Source organism: Marmota flaviventris, chromosome 17 (genome assembly GCF_047511675.1).
Source record: "Marmota flaviventris isolate mMarFla1 chromosome 17, mMarFla1.hap1, whole genome shotgun sequence".
NCBI lineage: Eukaryota > Metazoa > Chordata > Mammalia > Rodentia > Sciuridae > Marmota > Marmota flaviventris.
The window spans coordinates 73,924,741-73,946,018 of NC_092514.1; the positions used below are offsets into that span (position 1 = coordinate 73,924,741).

The 21,278-nt window shown below is 47.2% G+C and overlaps 1 protein-coding gene across 5 annotated transcripts in view; it reads left to right on the top strand.

Moving 5' to 3' along the window:
• The first annotated feature begins 322 nt into the window (after positions 1–322).
• Sec14l1 (SEC14 like lipid binding 1) overlaps positions 323–21,278 on the top strand; it is a 55,963-nt gene continuing 35,007 nt past the window's right edge. For 4 of the 5 annotated variants that reach the window (XR_003581038.2, XR_003581039.2, XM_027923928.2 and 1 more), the window contains exons 1-3: positions 323–494; positions 1,418–1,517; positions 2,444–2,536. Coding sequence is in view for 3 of the 5 variants with exons in the window: in XM_027923928.2 (XP_027779729.1) it covers positions 2,474–2,536 (63 nt within the window). In the remaining 2 variants the exon portion in view is untranslated. The remainder of the gene's footprint in view (positions 495–1,417; positions 1,518–2,443; positions 2,537–21,278) is intronic. The other variant, XM_027923930.3, reaches the window with a different exon arrangement.

Consider the following 21,278-nt stretch of genomic DNA (forward strand, 5'->3'; position numbering starts at 1 on the left):
CCGCACGAAGCCCCTCCGGCCCCACGCCACGCTGCCGGCTATAGGCGGAGCCTCGCCCCTCTCCCTGTCCCGCCCCGAGAAGCAAATTAGGCGGGGCCACAGGGCTTCTGGCGAGACCGCCGTGCGTCAGGACCGACGTCTTCCCGAGCTCCTCCCACGCTCGCAGGCCCCGAGCGTGCGCCTGCGCGGTTCGGGCCCGGCCCGGGTTGTCACCCCACCCCCTCCCTAGCAACCGCCGCCCGCCCCCGCCCCGCCCCCGCCCCGGCCGCGTCCGCGCACGCGCGCCGCTTTCGGCACCCGGCCCCGCCCTCGCCGTCGCCGTAACAACCGCTCGAGCCCTCGCCGCGCCCCTCGCAGCTCCCGCCCAGCCCCCTCCCCGGAACCGGCGGTCGAGCGGCAGCCGCCGGGCAGTGGAACTGCGACGGCACCGCGGAGCCGCCGGCATGAGCTCCTCCCGCAGCCCCGCGCCCCGGGCTCGGCCTTTCTGACAAGAGGTAGGTGCGCGTCCCCGCGGCGGGCTCCGAGCGCGCCCCCGGGCGGCCCCGAGACGCTCCGGCCGCCTCCCGCCCGCCCGCTCCGAGCCCGCGCCGGAGCGCAGCCCGGCCCCCTCCCCGAGCCCGTCCTGCGGGAGCCGAGCTGCGGCCGCGCTCCTGCCGGCCCCGGAGTCCGCGGCGCTGGCCCGGCCCGGTCCGGCCACGCCGATTGTCATGCAATAGAGGCAGCCGGGTCCCGGACCCCGCGCCGCGCATCCGAGCTGGCGCCCGGCGGGTTCAGGGAAGCGGCGAGTTGGCGGGTCCTCGGCTGGAGTCACTCCCGGCTCCGACAGGCCGGGTCCCAGCGGACGGGCCGACGGTTTCCTCAGCGAGCACCACCGTGTCTTGCATCCTCTCCCTCCCCCGACCTCCCCCGGCAGTCGTCCTCCTCTGTCTGGGAGATACCGTAAAATTAATTTTCCCAATTAAAAATTTAAAAGCTTATTAGAGCCCCACCGTGCACCGGCACTGTACGGTTTGCAAAGTGAATAGAACGTGGTCCCAGCGCCCGGGACGCGTCAGCTCCAGGATCCAGATGAACGCAGACTCGGAGTCGAGTTTGCAGAACTCAAGAGTTTGGCTCCGGTTATCATGATTTTAGAGCTGTGAGTGTTTCAAGATCATCTTTCCCAAACCTGGTTTTATAGAGATGGAATTAGGGAGGGCAAATGGCTTGCTGGAGGTCACCCAGAATTATTCCCTCGCAGTTTTCCGACTGTCAGATGGCTTGTTTTCCAGCATAACCTGCTCCTCTGAGAGATATGCCAAATAAACATACCAGAGGAAGTTCCAGGCCTGTTTAAAGTAATGTAAACATGGTAGAAATGCGGTAATATAGAGAGCAGTTTTCTGAAATAAAATCCTCATAATGTCTTTTTTTACAGCTAGACTTTGGGATCCTTGAGGCTATTCAGCTATGCACTTTTGAATATCCTCTCACCATATTCAACATAACATTCTTAATGATTATCCTCAGCAGGACAGGTAGGCTTATTTGATTTATTTTTTCCTCCTCACTTTTCTCTTCCCACTTTTAGTTAGGTGAGTAGAGTCCCAGGTGTGTTTTCAGAAACCTCCAGTGAGGCTGGCACCAGAATGATTTTGTGCTGGAGGGGGGTTCCTTGGTGTGTGGGTGAAGCTTGAGCAGGGCTCGAAGCCTCAGAGCCATCACAGCTCTTCCAGGCTGGAGTGTTCAGGGAGCCTCTAGAACCGCAGTGCTCAGCCTCCCTGTCGCTTGAAGACTGATCTCTGAAATTGTAGTATACACAGAAGACAGGACATGATGAAAGTGCTGTTTGGGAACCAGCATTTTGAGGGGTACTCCATGATTTGAGATACATAATATTTTTCCCCTGCTTTTTTGTGTTTTCCCCAGAGTTGAGTAAGACGTTAACCATTTTTAAAAAAAGTTTTCCTAGTTATACATGGACACATTATCTTTATTTTGCTTATTTGGTTTTACATGGTGCTGAAGATCGAACCCAGTGCCTCACATGTGCAAGGCAAGCGCTCTGCCACTGAGCCCCAGCCCGATGATGACCATTTTTATTTGGCTTTCAGTTGAAGTTGTTCAAAAGAAAATAATTGGACTAATTGAATCCTAGCATTTTCTTCCTAGGAAGGACTAGATCATGGAACCCAGGGCAGGGCCCAGCTACACAGATGAGGGCAGTGGAGGCCTCCACCCTCAGACCAGTGTGGTTCCCTTGTTCCCTTGGGCGTACTTTGCCTTTTTTATTGTCTCACTACCTCCCCTGCCATTGTGTATTTCAGTATTTTTCGATTTATGTGTGCATAGAAGTATGACTTATTGTGGTCCCTTTTTAGCCTTAGAATGTGGGATGATGTGTTGATGCAGACTTATTTTTTCTGTATAGTGGTGGTTTATCACATATGGGTATGTTTTGCAGGTGTGAGAGGATTGCTATTGTACTACAATCATGGTGCAAAAATACCAGTCACCAGTGAGGGTGTATAAACACCCCTTTGAATTAATTATGGCTGTAAGTACTGTACATTTCCATTTACTCTTTGGCTTCTTATTTTTTAAGTCTTAGAATCTGATGCTCTGTAAAACTTAACGTGCATTGTTTGTCCCCATCGCTTCACTTAGTCTGTTTACATGCTCATGAACTGTATTGTGTGTAAGATGTTTTTAAAACATAAGCCTCTGAAATTCTGCATATTTGTTTTATAAAAACACCCCTCAGGATCATGTGTGAATTCGCGTTAATTCCCCCTTTAAAAATGCAGAAGTGGGATTCTGACTAAACACTTCCTATGAATTTTGTTCTGTTTTTCCTTTTTGGTTAAAGTAGCAGAGGGACGTGGCGTGTGGGTTCTTACCTGTGGGAGCGAGCTCTGGTTGTGGGTGACTGCAGGTAGTCTCCGAGGAGCACTGGAAGGGGGCCTGCCTCAGCTCTCTGCTGCCTGGGCTTCCCACCTGACAGCAAATCTGTGAGTCAGATTCCACAAATGAGATAACTGAAGTCTCATTTTCTTGTTGTTATTTGCCTGAAAATTTGGCTAAAAATAAACATTTGATTGGACAGAAAAACTGTTCCAGGTACTTTTAGGTTACTGTGTAGTAATGCTCCTTGCCTTCTCTTTTGTGTTATTATAAGGGTATGATATACCTTCAGGAACACGTGATAGCTCCAGGAAAAGGCTCTCACTGTCACGCACATGCATCCCTAAGGAAGTGTCACACTGAACACAGCAGGGTTCTGAAACCAGGGTCAGTGAGCCAAGTTGCACTTGGCTCCTTTGGGTCCCCCCCACCTTCTCAAAGTGCTCCAGTACCCTGACTTCTAACACTGAAGGTGACTGGGCTGGGGATTTGCTCCAGTGACACGGCTCCTGCCTGTTATTCGCAAGGTCCTGAGTTCTATTGCCAGTTAGTACCCCCACCCTCAAAGTAGAAAGAAAAGTTCCAGTCTAAGGGATTAAGGGGAAGTTTTGTGGGTGTTTTATTGAGGCATAACTTACATATAGCAGATGGCTACATGTTAGCCACATAGTTTGATCAGTTTTTTTTTTTTTAATTTTTTTGGGTTGTAGATGGACACAATACCTTGATTTTGTTTATTTATTTTTATGTGGTGCTGAGGATCAAACCTGGTGCCTCACACATGCTAGGCAAGGCTCTGCCACTGAGCTACAACCGAGCCCCAGTTTGCTCGGTTTTTTTTTTTAGATTGAAAGCATGCCTTTATTTTATTTGTTTTTTTTTATGTGGTGCTGAGAATCAAATCCAGTGCCTCACACATGCTAGGCAAATGCTCTGCCACTGGGCTACAGCCTCCGTCCTGGTCAGTTTTAAGATGGGCTGGGGATATAGCTCAGTTGGTAGGGTGCTTGCCTCGCAGGCACAAGGCCCTGGGTTCAATCCCCCGCACCACCACAAAAAAGAAAAAAAGGAAGAAGAAGAGTCACCCCCACCTCTGTCAAGACAGAGTATTTGCATCTGCTACCCCAACAAGTTCCTTGTGCTCCCTCTGTCAGGTGTGAGACTTCTGTGTGTATGGCTGTTTCTGAAAAACACTTCTTTCTGTATTTCCCTTAAATATGTCTGAGTGGCGCTGCCTAGTATCTGATGAATGACAGGACGTGTCTGAGAGGCTTTGCTGTCCGTCTGCGTCTCTCTTGCTGGTTTGGCTTTGGCTGTGTGGAGCAGAGGCCGCTCCAGCCAGCCTGAAAGGGAGTTTTTCTGTTAGCAGCCACACTTGTGGGCTGTAGGAATCTCACAGACATTGAGGGTTTCCAGCTGGGACAGGCTGGAGCCTGGTGGTGGAGGGGGCTCTTGGCAGCTCTAGGGCCTAGGAGCAGTTGTCCCTGGAACTTCACCCCATGGGACCCCACCTTGCTCTATCTGCCAGAACTTTTTTGTCTCCCCACCAACTGGCTTCTTGCTCACTCTTTGCCCTTCCCTGTGGCTTCAGCTCAAGTGCTTTTCCAGTTGGCCAAAACCCTCTGGCTCCAGTTCCACTTTGTGGCATTTCTTGTTGTGTTCTTTTAGTTTCTAAGTGACCAGTTCTTGTCACATTTCCTAGTTCACGTTTTTGAAAGAAACTTGATCTGGTCCACTTCTCCCCCGACCTGAACTACAAGCGGTTGGCCAGCTCGCCTAGTGTCAGCCTTGGGTGGGATGCCTGACCCTGGCCAGTTCCTGAGCTGGTGGGGTGGGGGGAGGAGGTGTGGGGATAGTAGGGACCGAAAGGCCATGAGGAATGAAGCCGCATGTCTGCCCCACAAGGGAGGGGCTGTGGACAGGGCGTGTTGTTTTTTGGAGCCCGAAGTGTGATTTAAAAAGCGGTCTGCTGATCTCTTCTCCAAACACTAGATTTAATAAAGAGGCATTTTGTCTAATTTTCAAACTTACTTATTTCCCTTACTTTACTATTTTCAAAATTGAGAAGTTTGCTTTGCAAATTTCATGCATGAATTTACAGAAGAATTCAAAAATCAAATTTAAATTTCTTAAAAATTAAGCCTTTGTAAATTGCTTTTGTTTTGAGTCGTTGTTAATTTCCTTTTGAGTTGTTAAAAAATATATATTGCTTTTCTCCTTCCTAAACCAGGATATTCGTTAAGTCATTAGGATTTTTGGTGCACTTGCCCCTTTTCTGACTGTAGTTGTGTGGCTTAACATCCTCAGTATTCACTCATTTCGCTTTTTTTTCTCATTGAGGAAAAACAACTGTGATAAGAGGAAGCATTTGGGGTGAGGAAGAAGGGCTGCAGTCAAGGCAGGGACAGCACTGTAGCTCTCAGTGAAATATTTGTGAGAATCTCAAAAAGACCGTGCTTCAAAAATCACAGTGCACAGCAGAGTCCAAGGAGTGACAAGTGGGGTGGCATTCAGCAATAGGTGATTTTATTAGGGGTCCTAATTTATATGTGTCCCCATGGAGAGAAGGATTGGGAGAAAACAAACTTGCCCAACTTGAGCTTGCGTTGGTTTGCTTTAACCAAGAGTTGAATTGTAGCTTAGGATTCATTGATAGAAAATGGTTCAGGTGGAAAGTTCCTATTGCAGATAGGTAACCAGCGGGGCCAGACATGTCCTTTGCATTTCAGTCAATTTAATGAAGACTTATCATTGTTTTGGGGTCAGCAGCATTGAAAAAATCACATTAATGGTCTCATTAACTTTTTTTTTTTTTGCAATGCTGGGGATTGAACCTTGCATGGGCCACGCCAGCACTGTACCACTGAGCCATGTCTGTTCCCAGACCTCCCTTAACACATTGGAATTAAAGTGTGGTGAGGAGGAGGTTCCTAGTAGGCATTTGCAGCACTTTGAAGTACTTTGTCAGATGTTAGCCCAGAAATGGACACTGGAGCCGAGATAGTGCTGCCCCTCCAGCTCTGGGGGAGGAATCCGAGATGCCACAGTGCAACCTGCAGTCAGTGGCAGAGATCTGATTCTTGAGTTTAGTGTTCTTTTTATCACACTGTGCTTTTCCCTGCCCCCCAGTAATGTGTATCTGGAAACATCTTATGAAAGGTCTTGTCCATGAAGATGGCCTCAAATCTAGTGTCACCCAAACACATTTCCCAGGGCTACTCTCCTGGCACGGGGGAGGAGAAATGATCCGTGCAGATGCCCCAGCTGAGTGTGCCTGCAAGGATGTGGGGTCTCCCTTGGCACAGGATATGCCCCACAGATAGGAGCTTGGAAGGGGAAGCAGCAGGCTGAGGTGCTTGGGTTGGAGGTTTCCTGTGAACTGCCTAATGAGGCCTTTTCAAGTGCAGCCCCTCCCCAGGCTAGGGCCCCCTGGCTGACAAGTGGGAGGAGAGCAGGCCTGAGGGGCCACATTGGGTGGATCTGTTTTCCACACAGGGAGGGGCTCCATGACGAAAGGGGCTCCGCTAGCTCCTGTGTGTCTAGGCACTCTTCTCCGCTGTCCCTGCCCTCCTGGGCCTTCCCTGTTGCCCAGGCAGCCTCGCCCCTCCCCTTCTCTCTCCCTCCCCATCTCAGTTCCCTCTTTTTTGGCAGTGCTGCTTTTCTCCCCAAACCCTTTTCTCCTCAGTGTACCCTCACAGGCACACTGTGTTAGTTGTGCCTTCAGGTCACACGGGTCTCTGTCCCTTTCTCTCCCAGCCACCAGCCTGCCTTCTAGTGGTCTGGGAGGGGTGAACAGACATGACTTGCTGGTTTTCCTCCTCCCATCTTTTAGCCCTTCGAGTCATCCTGCGTTCTCTTCCTCACACCTCCTGTTCTGTCAGTCCTCTACTGCAGGATCCCGCTGCCTGTCCCCTGCTTCAGAACCCCGTGGCTCTGTCTTTAAGGCTCTTTCTGCCTGTGTCCAGCCCTTCCTGTTTTGCCTATTTCACAAATTGTGCACACTTCCCAATTTGAACTTTTATTTTATTTTATTTGTTTATTTATTTTGGTCCTGGGGATCTAACTTGCATAAAAGGCAAGCTCTCTACCAATGGAGCCCCAGCCCTAACTTACATTCTTTAATGTTCTGGTCTGCTTGAGAGCAGTATCCTTCCTGCCCCTGCCCTGCCCCTTTTCTTTGGCTCAGATGTTTGCCTTTCTCATCTGTCTTTGTAAATCTTCTTCATCTTGTCTTGCCTCTCCCCTGATGCCTCTCCAGGCCTGCCTCCTGTCTCTCCTCCCTCTCTTACATCTCCTCCCCTTTCCCCTTTTCTCCCACCTTCCCCTTTGCTGGGGATGGAACCCAGGGCCTCCTAGTGCTGAGCAAGCCCTCTACCACTGGGCTCCACCCCCAGCCCTGCTCAGTTGCCATATTACTTACTGTATTTGCTGTTCTTCTCAAAGGTCCTGAGTGTCACACTTCAGCTATTTTGCACGTTCCTCCAGGGCACTAGCTTTTTGTTGTCTCCCAGTGTTAAGTGGTCAAGTGCGTAGATATACTGATGTGTGTGGTCAGGGGGTTTCTCTTTGTTCATGTGAACTTTGAATGTGAGGACTTTTTAAAAGTGGCCTTGGTGGAAACAGATCTAAAATGTAACTCCAGGGCTGGGGATGTGGCTCAAGCAGTAGCGTGCTAGCCTGGCATGCATGCGGCCCAGGTTCGATCCTCAGCACCACATACAAACAAAGATGTCGTGTCCTCCGAAAACTAAAAAATAAATATTAAAAAATTCTAAAAAAAAAAAATAAAACGTAACTCCAGTCCCGTTTTCAAGCAAGGGTTTTGTGTTTCTCCATAGAGTAACTCGCTGTGATCCTTCAATTAACAAGCACCTCTCCAAAGGGCAAGGACCTTTTGTGATGAAGTTGGCTAATTTTTTAAATGTCTGCATAAATTATGCAAAACATTGCTGGCTAAGGATGTAGTAACAATTTAAGTGGTTTGCTTTTCCAGGTCGAATTACCAAACTCCTCTTTGCTGGTGCAGCACTGTGGATTAAATGGCCCACTAACCAAGTTTGCTTTTGCTTTCCTCCTCCTCTTTCGTTTTGTGTGTGTCTCTGGCTCTTTAGGCTTTTTCAAGGGTGACTCTTTTCTTCCCACTAAGATTAGAAGATGAAAGGAGAGGAAAGAGACTTGTTTGGAGACCAGGTGCAATTCTAGCACACCACCAGCTAGCTCTATGCTCTAATGACTAGGCCGGTACCCAGCTGTGCTGGGAGGGGGTGGAATGAAGTAGGCTGCAGGTGGAGCAGGGACTGGTGATGGCCATGTCCTCCCTGTCCCCTTTCCGACACCCTTCCCTCTTCCATCTGCAAATACCAGGGAATTGACTGACTTATAGGTTATAAGTAAATGACCCTGCTTGAATGTGTGTCTCTTTCAGATCAGATAGATGTCTTGGAGCAGAACCTCCGCTTAGGTGTGCAGATGTGTGCAGGTCATTGGTCTGGTTGGCTGGGCAGAGGCGCACAGGTGCTCTGGGCACCGCTTTACCCTCTCCTCTGTGTGGCAGCCATCCTCCTCTGAAGCGCCACCCGTTCATCCAGCCCTTCTGGCCTCCAGCTATTTCGAGCTGCCTGTTCGTTTTTCTCAGACTTTCCTCTTTCTGACTCAGGTCTATCATGTTTTCAGCATGATTTTATTATTTTGAAATGTTTTCACTCCACCATTCATCTTCTCAAAGCACATCTTTCCTCGTCCTAGATTTCATCCCTGGACCTTCTTATATTTCTAATTCTGGTTTCCAAGTTCCTGGTGATCAAGTACGACACTGAGACACTGAAATACACCTTATTCATTCATTCATCAAGGTGTGGTAGGTCTTCAAACAGCCTGGTGTAGTGCAGAGAGTGCTTTTTTTTTTTTTTTTTTTTTGAGATGGAGTCTCACTGTATTACCCAGGCCGGCCTGGAACTCATGATCCTTCTGAGTAGCTGGGGTGATGGGTTGGTGCCCTGCTAGAGTTTTTTTTTTTTTTTTTTTGGTGGTACTGGGGGTTGAACCTAGGGATGTGCTTCTACTGAGCTACACCCCCAGCCCTTTTAATTTTATTTTTGAAACCTGATCTTGTTAATTTGCCTGACTGGCCTTCCTCAGCCTCCCCAGTAGCTGGGTTACAGGCTTGTACGTTGACACCCAGCTAGAGTTCATTTTGACTCCAGTGAATAAGCACGCTACTCTTCAGAGAAGGCTGAATTAGTAAAACCCAGCTTTGCTCAAGTCTGGGTGGAAGAAAGTGTTCTAGTTTCTCTGAGGTGAACTCGGGTTCCCGCCAGTGTTCAGTGGAGGATTGAGCACTTCTCATCTGTAAAGGTTTTGAATGTGAGTTCTGTTGTATTTGGTGAGGGCTGGGGTGTCATCAGTCAGGTTTATTTGGTGTTAGAAGTGGACAGTGAGCGTCTGCTCCCATCCCCTGCTGTCTTGAGGCATGCCGGGCCTTCCCTTTCTCCATGCCTACTCTTCTGGAACCACTGTGCTCCAGGTTATTTTCATGGTGCCGGAGAACAGGGGTAGTTGTGGTGCAGTAGGGAATATTTCAAGAAGAAATGCGATAGGATCAGTTATAGCTCCTTGCCCCTCTCATTGTTTTTTTTTTTTTTAATTTTTTTTTTTTTGGTGTAAATGGACGCAATATTTATTTATTTTAAAATATTTATTTTTTAATTGTAGTTGGACACAATATTTTTATTTTATTTATTGTTTTATGTGGTGCTGAGGATCGAACCCAGGGCCTCGAACGTGCTAGGTGAACACTCCAGGCTGAGCCGCTACCCCAGCCCTCTTTATTTATTTTAATGTGGTGGTGAGGACTGAACCCAGTACCTCACATGTGTGAGGCAAGTGCTCTCCAAGTGAGCTACAGCCCCAGCCCATCTTTCCTTGTTTTTGTTAAACAAAACAAAAAACCAAAAAATAGGCGAAAAAATTTCACAAAAACAGAAATTTGTTTTATGAAAAATTTCAAGCATGCACAAGGGGAATCACACGACCAGTGCCCTGGACTGCCATGATTGTCCATCTGTTCTCTTCTCCTTATTTTCTGGTGTACTTGAAGCAGATTTTGGATATCTGAATTCATTGAGAAATATTTCAGCATGCATTTCTATCATTGAAGACTTTTCTTTTTAAAACATAACCATTGCATTATCATTATACCTGATGAAAATACAAAGAATTCCCTGGTATCATCTAATACCATGTCCTTACTCAGATTTTCTCGATTGTCTAAAAAGTCTGTAAATGTTTGACTCCTGATTTGAGTAAACTGCTCACGTTCTGTCAGCATGTTTCTTAAGTCTCTGTGCTCCCTACCACTTCCCCTCCCTCTTTGTTCCAGTTCATGCAACTGGTTTGGTAGAGAAACTGGGTCATTTTGTCCTGTGCCTTTACCTTAGCCTTTGGCTGATTTAACTGTTCATGGTGCTGACAGGCAGAGAAGGCCAGGCCTTGGTGCAGTCAGTCCAGCCACCTTCCAGCAGCTGTTCTAACACAAGCCGAGAGACAGACACTAGTGGTTATGACTGGCTGCTCACAACCCTCTCATTCCAATGATGATTCTAGGTAATTTTGAGTTGCAAATAAGGTGTAAAATATCTTTTCCCAAATTAAATGAGGGTCATTCTACTTATACTTTCTTTAACCCACTGACTTGGGCCATATGTCACTGAGAGGAATGAGTAGCCTTCTGTGTCCTGTAGGGCTGGAGTGTGGCTCTGTCTAATGAGTGGAGTGGCTGCTGTAGTGGTCCAAGGGGTCCCCTTGTGCTGTTATCATCCACCCATCTTTCTTGATTTTTAACCTGTATTAACAGTTTCTTGTATTTCTAGTGGAATTGTTTTAAAAGTCCTAATAGAAAGCATATATTGCGTCATAATCCTCTTGAAAGATGCAATTTGATATTAGGAGTACTAGCTTTTTTTTTTTAAAGAAAACTCTTAAGCCAGGTATGGTGGCATGTGCCTATTTTTCTACTTGGGAGGCTGAGGCAGGAGGATTGCTTGAACCCAGGAGTTCAAGGCCAAGCCTTAACAGCATAGTGAGATCATGTCTCAGAAAGAAGGAAAGGAAATCAGTCTGTGCAGCTCATAGATCTGTACTGCCCTGCTTTTGTGCTAGAGGACTTGAGTTATTGCTGCTTTCATTTGTAAATGCCTTGCATATTTGATGAGATAGCTGTGTGCCTAGCTCTCTTCCTCTTGGGTTCCTGGCTCTCCTCTTTAGATCTTTCTGGCTTTTCTTTTTCTGTTCCACTTTCTTGCCTTCTTGGGTACAGACTCACTCTTCCTTTTTATCTATTTGGGCTGTCTGGGACACCTACTTGTATATTTTGTGCTTCTTGGCCATATGGACACTGTATTTAGTAGTTGATGCTGTTTTAGAAATAGTTGTCCAGCTTTCTCACCTGGTTTTTCTTCTGGGCAGCTTTATCTAAACCTGTGGCTTCAACTGTCACTTGATAAACCAAAGGTCTCAAGGCTTTACCTGTAGCCTGGGTGCCTCTCAGATTCCCCCAGACTCTTGGCTGGCTAGAAATCTGTTTGACTCTTCCAGGGCAGATTTAGTACACCTGAAATAGAATTCACCTGTGCAAGAACACAGATACCACCCGTGCACACACACAGACCAAACCATCTTGCTTTTGATCCTGAGCATGTACTAAACTCTCAAATAGATTAGTCTAAAGAATAAGTGAGGCTTGGAACTTATGCTTAAGCTTCCTGTATTCTACTTCTGGTTAGGACAGTTTTAACAAAAGGTCATGTTGGAACCTATTCTTTTGGTTGGATGTATGTACTACTTAGATCGTGTTTCAAAAGATTCTGATGTGAATGGTGTTTTTTGTGAGTAAAATAGAATTTATATTCTGTGAACTAAAACGTACAATTTCTATAGTCACCTGAAAATGTGTCCTCTTGTGTGTATCACTTGTGTTTGTCAGGTGACTTGGTCCCATAGTGTAAACACAGAGCATGCAGAGGCACTATTTCTGTGATTCTCCTGCAGAACCTAAAATTCATTTTAAGTAAAATTCTTTACTCTGATAGAATTACCATTCTATCAGAGTAAAGAATTAACTTTTCTTTTTAATTTTCTTTTCAGGATTTTTCCAAGTTTAAACCTGAGAAGTTGGTTAAATAATTCTTTTTTTTTCCCCCTTAATTATTATTCTCTGACTTTAGATAGTCCTAATCATAAAATGTGTTTCTTTTCTTTTTCCTAGTTTAACTAACACCTGTGTATTTATTAAAAACCAAAGGTTAATAGGTATGTATGTATGTATGTGTGTGTGTGTGTGTGTGTGTGTGTGTGTGTGTATATATATATATATATATATATATATATATATATATATATATATGTAATTTGGTTTAAGTGGTTGTTGGGGAGTTGCAGGATTTATGCTACAAATATTTAGAAAGTGCATTTCCTAAACACCTATTATCTTCATTTATACTTTTGCTTGCTTGCCTTCCGCACCCCTCCATTTTCCCTCCCACCTCCCTCCCTCCCTTGCTGGGGATGCAACCAGGGCCTAATGCTACGCAGCCTCTACTGTAGAGCTGTATTTTCATCCTGACTTAAGTTTTCTTAACACATAGTTGGTTTAGAATGTGAGTTCTAACCATTCTAAATTCTGATTCTTTACCAGGAGAGAAAGAAAGAAAGGCAGGCAGGCAGGCAGGCAGAGGGAAGAAATCAGGAGGACTTGGTCATTCAACAACAGGCAGGGTCATCTGTAGAACGGTTGTGCTGTAGTGCTCTACCACTGAGCCACACCCCACCCTCTTTGTTCTCCTGAGTAGGATTTAAATTGTTGGTGTTTCAAGATATCTGATGTGCAACTTGTAAAATAGTCATTTAATAAACACTACAGGATAGATGTTTTCCCGATGTATTAAACTAACTCCTCTATCAGCTTGCTGACTCCATGAGCATTTATTCTGGTTCATGAACCAGATAATATTTCCATAGCTCATTGCATTCTTTTATGTGGGCAAACACATGGCATCTTTAAAAGCTGACAGCTGCAGTTCCCTGGAACACCAAATGCTTTTCTCAAGTCCACAAATTTATCTTTTACACTCTGAAAAGTAAAACAGAACTCTGCCAAGTCCATCTTGATTTGAAGGAATGTGCAAAACTGCTGTTTTGTTGTCAGAGATATATTTATATATCTCAGTTCATTCTTTATTAGACCAAAAATTTTATGGATTGGGAATGGTTTTTGAAAGTCATGACATATTTTAGATTCCATTGGACCCATTTAGCATCATGTGATTGCTTTAAATACAAGTTAAACACATCAAAAACAGAAGTAAAGCCTTTCATAACACTGTGGACAGTCTTGTTTGCCCAAGACTTAAGTCATTGTGTCATGTGACGCATTTGACATTTGAGATTTATTGACAGAGACAGGTATTTTAAATTTAAAGATCTTTTATTAAGATGTGTACAACTCTTTTTCTAACTAGTATCCTTTAATCCTCTAACAGGGATTGGTTAATATACTTTTTAAAAACATTAAAAATTTTTTTTTTTAGTTGTAGATGGATTTATTTATTTCTATGTGTGCTGAGGATTGAACCCAGTGCCTCACACGTACCAATCAAGTGCTCTACCACTGAGCCACAGTCTCAGTTCTTAATGTACTTTTTTTAAAAATATTTTTCTTTTAGTGTAGATGGACTCAATACCTTTATTTTATTTGTTTATATTTTTGTGTGGTGCCGGGGATCGAACCCAGTGCTTCCCGCATGCTTAGGTGAGTGCTCTACCACTGAGCCACAACCCTGGCCCCTTACTTTTGATAGTGAAAACACAGCATAAATATGTTGATCCTCTAGAAGAACATCAGTGTTTATGACTGAGCATGAGCAGATAGTGATTTGCTTTTATATTTTGTGGGCACAGATAATGCTATTTTAACGATTGAAGCAAGTATAAAAAATAGAGATGAAATTAAAATGCATATGATGTGTCTGAGTCAAGTATAGCCAAAGCCAGGATTTAAATGGAGAGACTGTGGGGGCAGTGGGTCAGCCCCGTGTTTCTGTGAGGATAAGTTTGTCTTCAGCCTCTGGATTCTTCCCCGTTAAATGTGTGTTGTTAGTTTGCATTTTGTTATCACACAAGGGGTCTCTTCAGTTTGTATTCTTCTGAGACAAGGTCTGCTTCTGTTGCCTGACTGGCCCTATATTCTTGGGCTTAAGTGACCTTCCTGCCTTAGCCTCCCGAGCTGGAATCACAGGTTATATTAAAAATAACCAGTCAACACTGATTATTTTCAAGGGTTCAGGGAAACTCTTCTCTTTTAAAAGGGGTTTATGGATTGCTTCTTTAAGTGGTGGCTCTGAGTCACAGGGGTTTTGCTTTACTTTCGTGAATCCAAGTCAGCCCAGTCTCCTAAAATTAGGTTCTGTTCAAAACCTGACCATTGAAATCAGAGAGGCTGGGGGTGGGGGGTGTTCTTGAATTGTCCTGCCTGTGTTTGACATGACTAGTTTGTTGGCTCAAGTATTTTAACATGGACAGGCATCTTTCTGTGCAGGGGATCAGGAGAGGTAGTTCTTGGATACTAGTTCTAATTGAGGTGATACTGACCGGGGAAGCAAAGGACAGTAGTGATGATAGTGTTTTCAGCCTCTGCTGGGTGTAACTTAGATCTGTGGAAATTATCACACATGTACGTTTTGACTGCTGTTGCCATACAGTGGAAAAGATGATTTTAAAAGTCTGTACATCAATGGATTCTTACGGTCACATTTCTTTTCCATGAAGGCCATTTTAGAATGCTTTGTAAGTGATGTTAGGATCCTTAAATACAACCATATCATGTTTTTAACATTAAAACTTGAAACTTGTGAAGCAGTGTAGTTTGAGAACGTTGGTCAGGTACCAAGGAGACAGGAGGGCCATGTGGCATTGGGGTGGCTGCCTTCTGGGTCTCATTTTCTGCAGGATTGACACGTGCATTCCATCGTGCTAGCCCTGGAGCGGAGCACAGAGCTGCATGAGGAGGTGACGTTGCCCGGCCTAGAGCCAGCCTGAGACCCCCACTGGCCCACCCTTTACAGAGGCCTACCAAGGCCTAAGGATGACAGCTGGCATGCTGGGTGCTCACGTGCCAGTAGCTCACTCACTGCTCATGCTTGCTCTGTGGGTAGGCTCTTCTTTTATCTCACTTTACAAATGAGGAGACTGAGGCTTAAGCTGCTTGCTGCAGTGCCATTCCTGAGATGGCACGGGCAGAACCGGAGCAGGCCACATGCAGCTGCAGACACCTGGCTTTCCTGATTGCCCAGGGAGCCACACTGCAGTCTTGGCTTTAAAAGACCCTTCCCTTGGGGCTGGGGATGTGGCTCAAGTGGTAGCGCGCTCGCCTGGCATGCGTGCGGCCCGGGTTCGATCCTCAGCACCACATACAAACAAAGATGTTGTGTCCGCCGAAAACTAAAAAATAAATATTAAAATTCTCTCTCTTTAAAAAAAAAAAAGGACCCTTCCCTTTCCTTTCCCTGACCTTGCTCCTCTGGATCTGCTGGCCTGATCTGGCTCTCTGCTGGGCAGTTAAAGGTCTCTCTTCTCTTGAGCAGGCGGCTCTGCCCTACAGGTCACGCCGCTGGATTTTCCGGCCCTTCTTTGTGCTGTGCAGCCTCACAAGTTTGTCCTCTTGAAATGCAGTGCTGGGAGAGGCCAGCTGGGTGGTGGGCATGATAATTTTGTTTGTGTGGAGAGGGAGTGGATGGAGTCTCTGGGAGCAGAAGTAGCACATCAGTCGCGTGAGGCCGTGGTGCTGGCATGGTGTCTCTGGTCTGGACCTGTGGAAGATTGCTCCAGAAAGCTTTGTCCTGAGAACAGTGGGTGACTCTCCTGGGACTGTGGGAACAGCAGGCTCATGTGGACATTTATTCAGGCCACTGTGGTGCTTCACCATTGGTTCCCTACCTGAGTTCCTTCTCCTCCCCTAGACTGTGGAAGGTGTTGATGCCATCCTGCTACAGTGCCACCCATGAGGCCTGATTCAGGGCCAGCTGGGTGGACACCTCTGCATAGAGCAGCAGGTTCCGCACTCCCCCTCACTTATTTTATGAAGATTCTCTTCCCAGCTTGAGTCATGTGTTCAGGGCCATCTTTTCTGCCTCCAGCAACTGAATGTAGTGTACTTAATTAATCAGGTGACTCACGCTCTCCATGTATTTCCTGTGCTCAACTATAACGGGAATATTTTGGTCTTAGTGCCTAGATTGAAATACGATAATTTTCCTATCTTTATGGCTTTTTCTCTTCTTTAACAGAAGAGAGACCTGTGTACTGTTATTTATACCTAGATTTGTTTTTTATAGTTGGCTAATTATAAACTTAACTGGTTTCCAACAAAGCCTCATGAGATTTACATCTTATACTTTTAGGGTCTTGGGGGAGATAATTATTTTAGTTTGATGAATACATGGATTTTATGCGGTGCATTTTCAAAGCATAGTAAAAAGATAAAATGCTAGAGGAGAAGCTTATTTAGTGTTTTAATCTGTTTGTGTTGGAAAGGCTCTGGCTTATTCTGTGGGGCGCCCAGCCGGTTCCTGGATGTTGGACTAGCTGCACTTGGTCTGTATTTCCTGCTCAGCAGCTGGTGTGCAGCATGGGACGGTGGCCACATTTATCGAGTCTTGTCTTTATTCTGTGTCGGGGCCTGTTGAACACCTGACAGCGCTGCGGGCTGGAACCTGCCGTGGGCGGGCCTGGGGTGCGCAGCAGGGGCTTCTCTCCGGCTCAGAGCCTGTGCCCTGAAATGCCCGCTGCCCATCCAGAGCAGCTGCCTCAGCCTGTTTTCTCATTTTAAAATGGGGGAGACGCTCACTTTGTAGAAAGACCAGGCCTGCTCAGCACTTCATCTTTGCTGTGTGCTGTGCACACAGTGGCCCTGGGTGGAGCTGCAGGGGCTGGGGCCTGCTCCCCACTTGTCCCTTAGGTGGCCGGGCACTTCGTGGGCGGGGCCTGTCCTGCTTGCCCTTCAGCCTGCCCCCTGCCTGCTGTGTGGAGGGAGGGAGTGTTTGTGGAATAAATGATGTTACGGATTTCACTGAGTTTTTCTTAGAACCTGAGAGAACGTCTCAAAGAAGTTTGTATTTCTCTTTTCTTTACACATGGACAGTTGATTGGATTTTACTCTGGCTGAGGTGGTTCATGATGCCTTTTTTTTTTTTCATAGTCTTTTTAAATAGTCTTCATTTTATTTTTCAGAGCAGTTTTAGGTTCATAGGAAAGTGATCAGATAGTGTAGTTCCCCGACTTCCCCCGACGGTTTCCCATCATCAACATTTTGCCGTGTGTTTGTTAACAATTGATGAGCCACTATTGGTTAAGTCCAGTCTGGGCTCACTCTTCCTGTGTGTGGTGCCTGCTCCTGTCCGGCAGCAGTGGCAGGTGCTCCACGTCATTCTCCATCACCTCACTTTCTCATCAATAGTAGGGTGGACTGAATTCAAGAATTGAAGGAAATCATTGTTCCCCTTTAGCTTAATGTATCTCCCCCTCTCAGATTTGCTGTTATTAAGAGTCAGCTGCTTTACAAATTGTTTGGACCAGATATCTTAATAAATGTCTTTACTTTGGCTTTGTGGCATGTCGGAAAGCTGCTGTGACACCAGGGGTGCTATGAACCCTCTGAGGCAGGGTGTGCCCGGACGTACCAACCAGAAGGGTCTTGAGAGTGTCCTCAGGGTGAGAGAGAGATTAGTGCAACAGAGCCCTAGGCTGTGGTGAGGAGGTCAGTCCTGAGATTGTTCAGAAATAAGACGCTGGCCAGGCGTGGGCCTTATATTTCTAACTTAAAATGGAGGATTTATAGTTAACAAGCATACTTGAATTTTATTTGGAAGCTCAGTTAACTGTCAGTCTGTTAGTGTTAACAAGTTTTCTGAAGATCTTTCCTGGAAACTCTTGAAGAAGAATTCTTTACAGGTAATTCAAGATTAAAAAACAAAACAAAATAAACTCATAAAAAGGATAAAATATTCAAAAATTTAAAAAGATAAAATTTTCTAGAAGATCTTGTTAAACCAAGGCTTAAGCTGTGTGGTTGGTAAATTTGGGTCAGCAAGGAGAGAGAGAATACAGTGTGTGTTCTTAATCAGGAATCACCTGGAACCATCCTCCTCTTCTGCCTTACATCTGAGGCCAGATCTGAGTGGCAGTCTTAAGCCCAGTGGAAGCATGCTGATCTTTTAGTAGATTATGTGATTGCTTTTCTTTTGAGCATAATTTTGTTTTCATGCTCATTTTGTGTTTATGGTAAGGGGTTCAGTTACTCAGAAGCCATGATACTTGTTAGGGTTGGATCTGAGGTGTCCCCTAAAGCTCCTGTTCCCGCAGGAGTCCTCAGAGGGGGAGTGAATGGACTGTGAGGCTGCAGCCTAGTCGGTCCACCCTAGTTTGAATGGACTGGCTGGTGGTAACTGGGCAGCTGGGGTGTGGCTGGGGGAGGCGGGTCCCCTGCAAGGGAGCATCTGCCCTGGGCCCTTCCCCTCTCCCTGCTTCCTGACCCCACCATGAGCTGAGCCGCTTTCCGCTGCCCCTCCCCTCGCCTCAGGCCCGGAGCAGTGGAGTGGCCGGCCATGGACTGAGGCCTCCGAACCTGAGCCCCAGATAAACCTTCCTTCCTCCAAGTTGTTCTTGTGAGGTATTTTGGTCAATGCAAAACAACAGTCCTTTATGGACACTTGACATTACTGATTCTTAGCTCTCTCCTGTGAACCAGGAAGGACAGGTCACATGACTGTCATGTGCAGCATGAAAGCACCAGGTCCACTGTCTTTTGGGAGTGTGTGGGGAGCTGGGAGCTGTCAGACTGTGCCTGTGGGCGGTGTCCCAGTCCTCCAGGGCTTGCCTGCTGCTCCTGCGCCTAGGCCGCTGCTCCCGTGCTGGGGTGGCTCGTGGAGGAGGGAGTCATGGGCTAGTACTTGTTTCTAGGACCCCAGGGTGGAAATGTCTGGTAGAAAATCCTAAAATGTCCAGGGCTGTGGATTTGGTCCTGTAGCAGGAGACCCTTGTTGGTCATTTTGCATCAGGGCTTCCGTCCGACTGTGGTCCCAGCTGGGAGCGCACTGTGAGGCTGAGCAGAGGAGCCTGGTTTGGCGCCACTCACCTGAAAGTCTCAGGAGCCAGGAAAACTGTCCTCCTGTGTGGAGGGTGGTTCTTTTTTTTTTTTTTTTTGGCGGGGGGTGGGTTGCTGTTCTTGTTGTTTTGTCTTGATACGATTTTAAAATATAACCAAAAATCTGATTCATGACTTCTCTGTGGAATGAAAACTTTCTGCATGTGAAGTCTGTTCATTCTGTGGGTGTTTTCCCAGGTCCCTTAGGACTGTGCCACTGTTGCCTGCTAGGAAGGTCACATGAAGGTCTGTCAGGAGGTGGGGAGGGTGGCGTTCTGCTCAGGCTAGAGCATTTGCCTTGGTGCAGGCCACACAGCCTGGTGGGACAGACACCTTGAGTCAGCGTGCTGTTTCCTAAGATGAAAACATGGATTTTGGAAGGAATTTAGAAGTTCTTTCTCTTGTGCTCTGACAGAAATTGATCATGTTTAGAATCAGAGTGGGTGGGGGTGAGGCTCAAGGGCCCAGGTTCCATCGCCAGGGCTACAAAACAGACGGCAGGCCTCCTGGAGCACATGGGCTGTGTGCAGAGCTCCTGCTGTCGCCAGCACCCCGTTCCTTCCCTTGACCACTGTGGAAAGTAAGCATAGAGGGCTGCGTTGGGGCTCAGGCATGCATGAGGCACTGGGTGTGCTCCTCAGCATCACACAGAAACAAAATAAAGATATTGTGTCCACCCAAAACTAAAATATAAATATTAAAAAGAAAAATAAGCACAGAGCTGGGCACAGTGGCTCAGGCCTGCAATCAGGGAGGCTGAGGCAGGAGGATCGTGAGTTTGAGGCCATTCTGGGCAACTAGGCAATACCCCATCTAATAAAACAACACATTAAAAAGAAAAAGTAAACATAGCCAGTTTGTGCCACTGTGGCCAACAGAGTGGCCGAGAGCAGCCCCTTCCCTCTGTTCTGCAGCTGCGCCCGCGGCCTGCTTTCTGCAGCACTTGTCTCCGTCCTGCCATACTCAGCACCTCCCGCAGAGTCCTGCCTCGTTGTGGGGTGCCTTGGCCCCCCAGGAGGCCCTTGATGCCCTTTCCTGAGCCCTCCTCACCCTGGTGGTTGAGCTTTGGGCTTTTCCAGGCTGTCTTACTGGAGAAGGTGCAGCGTCAGCATCGTGGAGTCTTCCCCAGTGCAGTTCAGGATTTAACCTTGAGAGGAGTTTGATCCTGGAGGGTGGCCTTGGGGTCTGCCAGAGATTCACAGACTGTTTTGTTTCAGAGCAGAGCCCGTGTTTTCTGGTCCCATCTTCCCAGGGGGTATTCCCCAATGCCGTTAGGACTTGGTCAGGACTTGCCATTGTCGCGCTGAGGCCTGGCCTGGATGCAGCACTGCTGGTAGCACTGTGGTGCTGCTTGTTACTGGTGGAGCGGAGCGCCAGGAGCTGCTTCTGCGATGGGGCTGTTCCCAGGCAGTTGGGTGCCTAAGTGAAGTGTGCCATAACTAACTGGTTGAGGGCTCTCTTTAAAAGGGGTCAAGTTTTTGTGAATTTGAGTTTCTGTTAATGCCTCATAAACACATGTTTCCCTAACAGCATTGGAGCTGGACACCTCGGTTACCAGTGGACTGAACAGAAGTTTCTCCTAGTGACCTGCTGAGGAAACAGGAGTGGGCCACAAGGCCCACGGAGGGCTGTGCAGTGGCCAGATGGGTCCTGGAGAGTGGCCACCTGCTATCTAGCCTTGACCTGGCTGTTCATGTGCTCGAGCTGCTCCCTGCGCCCTCTGCCTCCAGCCTCCTGCTGACTAGGGGGCGTCTAGCAGTGGGGCGGAAAGGCCTCTCTGGAGTTGTGCTGGTGCTCCTCCTTCCTTGGGTCACTTCTCCCAGCTGTCGCCAGCCCGGCCTGAAGTGGTTCCCCACCCGCTTTGGTGGCCCGCCCTCAGTCCTCTTTTCTGCTCTTGTGTGCAGTTACAGGTTTTCATGTCCCCTCTCCACTGAGGCCGGGCGGGGTCCCTAGTCTGCCCTTGTTAGACTCTCTGGAAGCCCCAGGGTCCCCAGCGTCAGCCTGTGCGTGCCGCCTTCTGTAGGTCGCTGCTGTTGATAGTGAACCACGGGACGGAGCGCGAGGGACTTAGCCACGCTTCCTCAGTAGGTCGCACGGTTGCTTCTTTGCGCGCTGGTAGCTTCTGAGAGAGACGAAGGGCGGCCTTCTCACCTGCTGATTCTTTCCAGGTGAAGCCAGACCTGTTTATAACTGAGTCTGCTGG